This window comes from Cibotium barometz, chromosome 50 (genome assembly GCF_041138505.1).
Source record: "Cibotium barometz isolate CiBa-2024 chromosome 50, ASM4113850v1, whole genome shotgun sequence".
Lineage (NCBI taxonomy): Eukaryota > Viridiplantae > Streptophyta > Polypodiopsida > Cyatheales > Cibotiaceae > Cibotium > Cibotium barometz.
The window spans coordinates 20,053,878-20,063,202 of NC_141095.1; the positions used below are offsets into that span (position 1 = coordinate 20,053,878).

At 45.9% G+C, this 9,325-nt stretch overlaps 1 protein-coding gene across 1 annotated transcript; it reads left to right on the forward strand.

Annotated features, from left to right (window-relative positions):
* Positions 1-411: 411 nt before the first annotated feature.
* Positions 412-6,241, forward strand: LOC147609910 (uncharacterized). Its single transcript, XM_086787112.1, has 2 exons — positions 412-1,119; positions 5,714-6,241. Exons 1-2 carry the CDS (start codon positions 502-504, stop codon positions 6,170-6,172), a joined length of 1,077 nt encoding a protein of 358 aa, XP_086643238.1. The 5' UTR covers positions 412-501; the 3' UTR covers positions 6,173-6,241.
* The last annotated feature ends 3,084 nt before the right edge of the window (positions 6,242-9,325 follow it).

The window sequence follows — 9,325 nt, forward strand, 5'->3', positions numbered from 1 at the left end:
ATGCCTGATCACTGGAAGAGGCCGATAGCTTAGTGGCCGAGGCCTTCTATGGCGAACCCTAACCCTAACCAAACTCAAGATGTTGTACAGTTCTTGGAGGGATCACCCTTCGTCCACTCCCACGCATCCATAGAGTTAGACGATCCCTTTAAGTCACTATGCATTTTTTCAAAGAGAAGGAGCCAAATATGATAGATTTGTATAATATATACCGCTACATTTTTAAAAGAAAAGGAGCCAAATATGTATTTCTAAAATATCTAAACTTCACTTGAGAAATGCCAATGAAAAATGTACATTGTGAGCGAAAAGTTCAAAACCCGGGAACAGGTAGCCGTTGCATGCGAGCTCTCTGTTCTGCTTGTTTTCCAGGTGTCGTCCATGCCATAGCCCGGTTGCGAGCTCTCTCCTGCGCTTCTACCCGGTTTCCTTCTCCAATCACTCTGCTGAACTTCCGTGCGATACTCCTCCTCCCCCCGAGAGGGGGGAACTCTGTTCAGAATGTCACTGCAAGATGTCGTCCTTGCTGGGTCTGCGTCCTCCTCGTACTCTAATCGTGAAGCTCCTACTCCTTCGTCTCTTGTCCTGCATCAGGCTCCTTCGAGGCCTGTGGAGGGATCGTTCGCTTCACGAAAGACATCGTCTCCTTTTTCTCGTCAACACAAAGGGCCTGAAGGTCTGGTCGGTTCTGAAGTCTCCCGGGGGTCCCTTCTCGACGGCCCCCTGCAGAGCCATGCTGGTCAGACACGTCCGTCTCCTCCGATATCATTCGCAGAGGCTGTACGCCTTCCTCTACCAGGTCATATCGTTCCACCTTATCCCCCTAAAGTTGCTGTTGATAATTCAATGTTAAATCTGTCACAGAACCCTACCTTTGAGGAAAAAACCAGTGATGTAGATGTTGACAATGATGGTGCGGTTATATGTGACGATGACGAATTGGCAGCGTGGCAGGACCATCTGTCCTCCCACGCTCTGATTGGGCTATGCCATGGTGCGAGACCGCCTGTAGACACCCTGAAGTTCTGGATCAGAACTAATTGGGAACAAAAGGGAATCAAAGTTGCCTCTGTACAGCATATGCCCAACGCGTATTATATGTTCATTTTTGAAGATCAGGTGAGCGCCTCTGCTGTTATAAATAGTGGATAGTGGATTATCAGAAATACCCCCATTTCCTTTTTCAGATGGTATGAATCGTTTGACCCCAAAGGACCAAAACCAACTAAAATTCCGGTGTGGGTAGAATTTACAGATATGCCCACCAAATTTTCCATTTGGGCTAAGAGGATAGGAGGTGCCGTAGGCAAGGTCCTAGGACAAAAACCTTTTCAAGTTGTTAATCCTCAATGGGCTCATCAAATGCTCATTGAGGTTGACACCTCTAAGCCACTCAAAGAAAAAGTTCCCCTAAAAAACCGAGAAGGTCAGATTATCTTTGAGCAAATTTTGACCTACAAGAACCTCCCGAACGCATGCTTTAATTGCAATAAACAAGGACATCTCATTAGAGATTGCCCTGATCTCGTTCATCCGGCTTCCAATGATAAGACCCCAGCCAAAGATGAGGCCTTTGTCTTGCCTCAGAGGAAACATGTGTCCAAGGCTAAAAACAACAAATCTAATTGGCATATCCCAGCCAACAGGTATGCTCCCCTCTTAGCTGAGGTTCAAGACGGCCTAGAAGTTCAACTGCAGGCCAAAGAGGCTGGCTGCTCAGCCCATATAGGGGCTGACCAACCATCCCCGGGAAGAGTCCCTAACAAGGACCGCGGTTTAGTTAGCCAAGATCTCGATTCCCCGATGGAATCGGATGAGGACTTCATTGACAAAACCCAGCGCGTTGATGAAGTTTTCAAAACCCAACTGGACGAAGAAGATGCTTCTTTGATGAGGAGGATGTCCCTCTCACCAATGAAACAACATGATGAGGAGGACTTCTCTCCCCTTATTATGGGGTCGAAAATGAAAAGGAAAAAGGAAAAAAGCCAAGATGTTCTAAGAACCTCCGTATCTGCGGGGAAACCTTCAAAAACAAGTAAGAAATGAACTCTCTGAACCTTCTCTCGTTCAATTGTAAAGGCCTCACCAATCCGGAGAGGGCTGTAGCTATAAATAGGTGGTTAAGGGACTCTACTTTTGATTATGACCTTATCAGTCTTCAAGAGCTCAAAATCGGGGGGCAGCAGCTTCTTATGAACCTTCAAAAAATCTCTAGGAACGCTAGGTGGTTTTTTACCAATCACCACTCTGGGAAAGGTGGGACGGCGATTGGCATCCACATGAAGTGGGTTCATGCCATTTTAGATGCTTGGTCGGATGTGAACCACTCTTGGACCGCTGTTAGGTTGGGCATCCCCTTCAACTTCACTTTGGTGTCGGTGTATGCCCCTTGCTTGGCTAGCTTGAGAGCCAATACCTGGCAGGCTATCACTCAGATTGTGGGTCCCATCTTTCTCATTGGGGACTTCAACATGGTCGAAGCCCAGGTTGACAGAAGCAGACTTCTTGGCAGTACCATTAGTGGTTTTGAAAAGATTAAATGGGATGAGTTAAAGGGGGAGAAAGATCTCTCTGATCTTTCTTCTAAAACTGGTTTCTCTTGGTCTAACAATCAAAAAGGCTCCTGTCACAGAGCTGCCAGATTGGACAGATTGTATGCCTCGGGGAGTTTGATTGATATGTTTTTAAAAACCAAAGTCACTACGGACCCCTCTCTAACCATCTCAGATCACATCCCTTTGATATGCAACCTTTCCCTAGGCCAGGCCAAGGGAAGGGCTGGTTGGCCCCACCTTGACCCCTCCCTCTTCCATCTCCCCTGCATCCAACAGATGATTAGAGCCTCCATTGTTGATTCTTTCAATCAGTTTGTTTCCCCATCCAAGGGATGGGAAAGTTTGGTGAATAAGGTTCATTCTATCTGCAAGGAGTATAAGAGGCAGGTTTCTACGATCCGCCTGAATCGTAGAATTCAAATCAGGAACCAGATTCAAGACATTTATCGGTCTAAGCATGGTGAGGTCAATCACTCTTTGATTGAGCTTAAGAACCAGCTCAGACTCGAAGAATTGTTAGCGGCTAAGGCCACTAGATTGTGGTTCAGGGAGGTTTGGGCGGGGAAAATTGATACTCCTCACCCTAAGATGTTTGCTCTCCTTAAAAGGAAAAAAGTTAGGGATCTCATCCCTATGGTCAAGAAGCCCAATGGCCACCTTGCTACCGATGATGTGGACAACTTGCAGGTTATTAAGGAGCACTTTTCTAACTTGTTTTCCACAGCCCTCCCTCCCTCTCAAGAAGTTTCTGCTGCTAGGGCCAAAATTGCCAGCATTAGAAAGAAGGTTGTTAACCCCGCTTTGGCCTGTAAGCTTGACTCCCCCTTCTCTGAAAAGGAGGTCAAGGAGGCTATCTCTCATCTCAAAAAAGGCAAATCTCCGGGGGAAGATGGGATTCCCAACGAATTCTTTCTTGTTTTCAGAGATGATCTGTCACCTCACATCATTGATATCTGGAGGGAAGCCATGAGAAAAGGAGGATTAGCTGAAAGGACAAATATGGGAGTTATCAAGCTGATTCACAAAAAGGATGAGAAAGAAGATCTTGGAAATTGGAGACCCATAACATGTCTCTCGTCCCTCTACAAAGTCTTTGCTCATATTCTGACTAGCAGAATCAGCCCCTATATGGACGAGTGGATCCTCAAGGAGCAAAAGGGTTTTATAAAGGGAAGGTATATTCTTGATGCTATCATTAGTCTTTGGGAGGGTATGGAGCATGCTGAGAACTCCGGTCAGAACTACATCTTCCTCAAAATAGACTTTGATAAAGCCTATGATAGAATAGACTGGTCTTTCCTCTTCCAATCCCTGCAAGATATTGGGCTCAATAGGAAATTTATAAAGTATGTCCAAACCTTGCTTGGAAATGCTTCTTCCAAGGTGGCAGTCAATGGAGCCCTCACTGGTGCTTTTCCGCTGAGGAAATCTATAAGACAAGGCTGTCCCCTGTCCCCCCTTCTTTTTGCTATTGTCGCGGATGCTTTGGGATGGCTTGTTAACAAGGATATTACTGATAAGAATATCAAGGGTATTGAGATCCCCAACAGGACCGATCCTTTATGTCTTCAGCTTTTTGCTGATGACACGAATGTGCTGCTCCGGAACGATGTGCAGACTGCTGCCCACTTCATGTCTTGCCTCGAGACCTTCTGCCTGGCCAGTGGCTCGCAGGTTAACCACTCCAAGACCAGCTTCAGAGTCTTTGAAGGGGTTCCCCCCCCCTCGATTCTATCCGCTGGTTGTAAGAATATCCAAGATGGTGTTGTGTTCAGGCTTCTTGGAATCCCCATGGGCTTTAACATCTCTTCCAAACAAAGGTGGGACTATGTCCTTGAAAAACTCAAGAATCAAGTCAAGAAATGGAGTCACATCAACACAGGGGTTGCTTCAAGAGCATTTGTCCTCAATCACTTCATTATCCCCTCGGTTGTATACTTCCTGGCCTGTTGGAGACCCTCTGAGACCCAACTCCAATCCCTTAACTCTATCATGGGGAACTATCTGTGGGGGGGATCTTTGGGGAGTAAGAGGATCAGCAAAGTAGCTTTTCAGACATGCTGCTTGGAAAAAGATCAAGGGGGTCTAGGCATCATTAACATTGGTTTGCTTGCTGAAAAGCTTGCTGCAAAATGGGTTCATAGAGCCATCTTTTCTAACGATGTCTGGGCTGACTTACTCAAAAGGGATATTGACAAATTTTGGCTCAAAGGTAAAAGATCTTGGAAGGGTTTCTCTCTCAATGAAGTTTTGTTCTCAAAGGCCGATCTCTCCCCTATAGGCAGTAAACTGTGCTGTAGGATGTGGGAGTCTTGGATGAATTACAAAAGGCTCTTCTGTTTTCAAACCTTTACCAAGAGAGGTAGATATGCTTATGCAGCTGACTCAGTGTGGTTTGGTCATCTCGTGTCCCCGATCTCCAAGGAGCAGGTCCAGACCAGTCTTTCATGTTTCAAAGCTGGTATTAAGGTTTGGGGTGACTTATGTGATTCAACTGGAATTTTAAACAGAGACCAAATCTGCAATAAATTCATCTTGTCCCGTGGCGGAGTCGAGTTGGTCATTCAGAGGTGTAATGCTCTTAAGGTTCCGATTCCCACGGGGCTGATTTGTGACTGTATAAACTTTTCTAAAGCCATCCGGTGGGGCGACTCCAGTAATCTGGGCAAGTTACCAAACACTCTTCAAGCTAGAAATCTGATTCTCAAGCTCAATAAGAGATGGTCTTTGGCCTGGAACAAACATCAATGGGCCTTCCGATTTAAGCTCATTTGGGCCTTCGCCCATGAAAGGAAACACGCCATTTTGGCCTGGCTTGTCATTCATAAGGCGACATGGACCCTTGAAAAGGCCCTTAAGTTCGGGCATGGTAACGGCCTTTGTCCCCGCTGTAATTCCAAGCTGGAAACTGTCCCCCATCTCTTCTTCTCTTGCCCAGACACCAAACAATTCCTGGATGTTTTGAACAAGGCTTTTAAAAAGATTAGGAAAATCCCTTTGAGCTGGAAAGAAGTCCTCCTAGGAGAATGTCACTCACTTGATCCTTTTACGTGGCAGTCCGTCAGAATTCTGTTTCTTTGGCATGTATGGAAGCAACGTAATGAAGCTTTATATGAAAGTAAAACTGATCGCCACTTTTATCTTTTTCTTGACAGTGTACTCAAGCTAATCCAGCAGCTACAGCCGAGTGGTGTTCCCATGGAGGTGGACCGGTGGCAAGACTTACCTTGGAGGAAATGGAAGAGATTCCATGCCTCCTCGCATGGCCAGACAAAGGAAACTATGTTACAAGAGCTTCATCGGGAATGTCAAAGAAGGCTTCAGAATTCCCAGTACTTTGTCCAGGATTCATGAAGATTATGTGGGGTTCCTTAAGCCCCCATGGTCTTAAGCTGCTGCTCATGTTTTTCTCAGTCTCACGCCTGAATAGAAGTCAGGCTAGCTCCGAATGGGGCTGGTTGGCCACTCCTCAGTCTATGCGGCAGTTCTTTTATGTCAAACTTGGGCAGCAGAGTTATTATGCTGCAGTTTTGACCTCAAGCTCCTGCACTCTTTGTTTATATATCCTCCCTCCCGGAATGGAAGAGGGGCTGGTCATCAGGAGTTGTCTTTGATCTGTTGTACTCCTTTTTACACTTACTGCTGCTGGCCGAACTGGTTAGGTTATGATGTAGCACAGTTTCTGTTCTGTATCATAGTTTTACCCTTTCTTTCTGAAGGGTGCATTTGGATTTAGTGTCTCCCCATGGACCTTCCACATGGGCTCTTGTAACCTCATTTTTCTTTAATATATTCCGCTGTTATAACCGGGAAAAAAAAATGTACATTGTATTTGTTTACACGTCCCCACACCATGACAGCTTGGCTACGTGACGTGGACCGTCGCCAGGATTTCAATGTATTTACTATTCTTGTTTTATATATTTATTTATTTGTTTACACGTCCCCACACCATGACAGCTTGGCTACGTGACGTGGACTGTCGCCAGGATTTCAATGTATTTACTATTCTTGTTTTATATATTTATTTTTAAAGATTTCCCCGCTGAACCTGCTGCTGCGCCGCAACCCAGATGGTGTTGCTGCACACTAGCGTAGCTGCCCAGTACTCTGTAGAAAGAGGAGATTTGCTCCACCTGCTTCAGTGCTCTCTGAGCCGGGGCACTCTCTGTGGACGCCTCGATGTCCACCACAAAGACGTACTTGAAGTGGCCTGCTGCAGTGGTGTCTTCTTCTTGCTGCTGCTTCACAGCAGCAGGGCGGCTCTCTAGGTTTGTGACCCTGATGTCTCGTAGGGCGAAAGCCGACATGGCCTTGTAAAGGTCGGACGGGCCATTTCGGAGGGCAAACGCCACAGTGGTCTTGCAGGGTAGGGAGGGGGTGCAGTGCACGGGGTCTCTAGCTAGTTGAAGGAAGCGAGTGACGTTTCGGGTGTCGTCTTGGATGCCATGGGCGAGGATTCGGAGACCGAAGAGGTGGGCAGCTTTGGAGGAGGCGATGACCGCTGTGTCTTCGCAAGAGGTGGTGCTAGAGGCAAGCTGGTGGGCTGCCGAGGCGGTGTCTTCTGCGGACTGGAAGGATTCGGGGGAGAATCCTAGCTTGGCGAGCGTGTGCTGGCAGTGCAAGAGGGCGTGCGGGTGGCCGATGACTCGACGGAGCTGCGCCTTGCTAGCGGACGGATGCGCGAGGAGGCAATGCTGGACCTGCCAGGGCAACTCGCCTACGATGTGCAGGCGGTGGCGGAGAAGTAGGTCGTAGTGGCGGTGGATGCTCCCATCCAGACTGTTCTGGATGGGGAGCAGCGCCCGATCTACCAACCACGACTCCACTGCGCAAAACACCGCCTCGAACTCCCTGCAGGGGACGGCCTCCGCAGTGCCACCAAATGCTTCCTCCACGACTGCGTGAGTGTAAGCTCCGGCATTGCCCTGGTACGCAACCCTTACAAGAGCGGACTCTTCACCATTCTTGCTCCCTAATCCTGGGAATCCTATTGATGATGAAGACAAATCAAACGCCACAAGTGGAGCCTCCAAGCAATGCTCCAAATGCTGCGGCCACTCTCTCGCACTACTATTACTGTGCGGCTCTTGCAGTTGGGCAACCACCCTCCCAGATTTCTTCGTCGTCGACATGGCCGCTAGGCGCGGTATCCCCATGTGCGGCTTGGCTTGCAGGGAAGCCATGGCTGGTTGGAAGGCACTTGAAGCCCTATTAGCTCCGAGAGCTTGAGCACAACACGTCTCTTGCAAACTAGCCATCATTGAAGCTGGGCAGGAGAAGCTCCGAGAACTACAGGATTTACCAACAGCGGCGAGCCTTCCAGCAAGAATACAGAGGGAAAAAGAAGAGAGAAGAAGAAGGGAGAGATGGAGTTGTCGAGGACCCGTATCGTTGAGCTTATATAGGAACAGGTCGTCGTGCTTCCTTTTTCACCAAGCAAGCCCTTCGTGGAAATTTTACAAAAGACTAGGTCACTAGTACACGTGCACGTGTACTAGTCCACGCGCACGTGTATTCACATGAAACCATCCTGAAATTTTGGATTTCGAGCTACATTATTAGACATTCTGTAAAACTAAATTTATCATGATTTTCATATTAATGAAGCTATATCATACGTTACCAATTAGACACACGGAGTTTGTAATGTCATATAGTAGCAAAGACTGAAGTATATACAATATGCGAGTATACGATAACTTACCACTTATTCTTATAAATAGGGGGCCACAATGAGTGAAAAAAAGAAATCTTTCAATTAATATTGTGGAGAGCTAAGGTTTTTCTCATGTCAAGATTAATGAGTCTCTATAAGATTTAGACACGGGGGTGAGTTTGTAATGTCATGCAATATCAAAGACTGGAGTATATACAATATGCAACCACGTATTCTTACAAGATTAATGAGTCTGCATAAGATTTATACAAGTATCACCAAAGGTGGCACCTCACATGCATCCATTAAAAAAAAAATCAATCATTTTAGAACCACTAGTGGGCCTGACCCATGCTTCGCACGTATATAATTCCTAGCTTGATATTTTTCAAATTTCTAAATAATAGAGCCTACCTCTTCTCGAACCTCCAAATTGCCTCTCGTACCTGCAAATTCTTGCCACGTGACAGCTTTAGTGAAACTCTTCCTTTATATAATATACAGACAATAAGGTGTTAGTTATGTAAGCTTTATAACTCAGTTGTTATCCATGTGTGTGCATGCACGTGTGTGAGAGAGAGACACTTTACTTGTAGGTGTTGAACATTCTGCTATAGACACATATTAGAATATAGGAAAAGGTGGAATGGAACTTTAAGCTTTTGAACCTTTGTTAATATGGTATGCATATTTACTTTGCTAGAAAGCAAAGAAGAGGTGTTATTCCTCTTTGCATGTGACATCCTTATTCCGCAAAGCCCACTTACATTGTTTTGTTCACATATAGTATGGATTACCTCATTAGATTGACAAAAAATTCTCCCAATCCCTATCAACATCAAAGATTTTAGAGATTCCAATCATGTCTTCTCATGTAGTGTCATTGCTTACCACTCTATGTGCTCTATAATGGCATGGTCCTCGAAGCATTTCCACACAATATATTTAATCATGAAAAATAGAAAAACCATATCGTAAAAAGGGGCAAAAAATTAACAAAGCAAACTTTCCACACCTTCACCTTGGATGCAACTTTCTATAATAATTTGTACCCTCTTTCTTGCTGTTTTAATGAGTACACTATGATTTACTTGTAGGTACTACTATA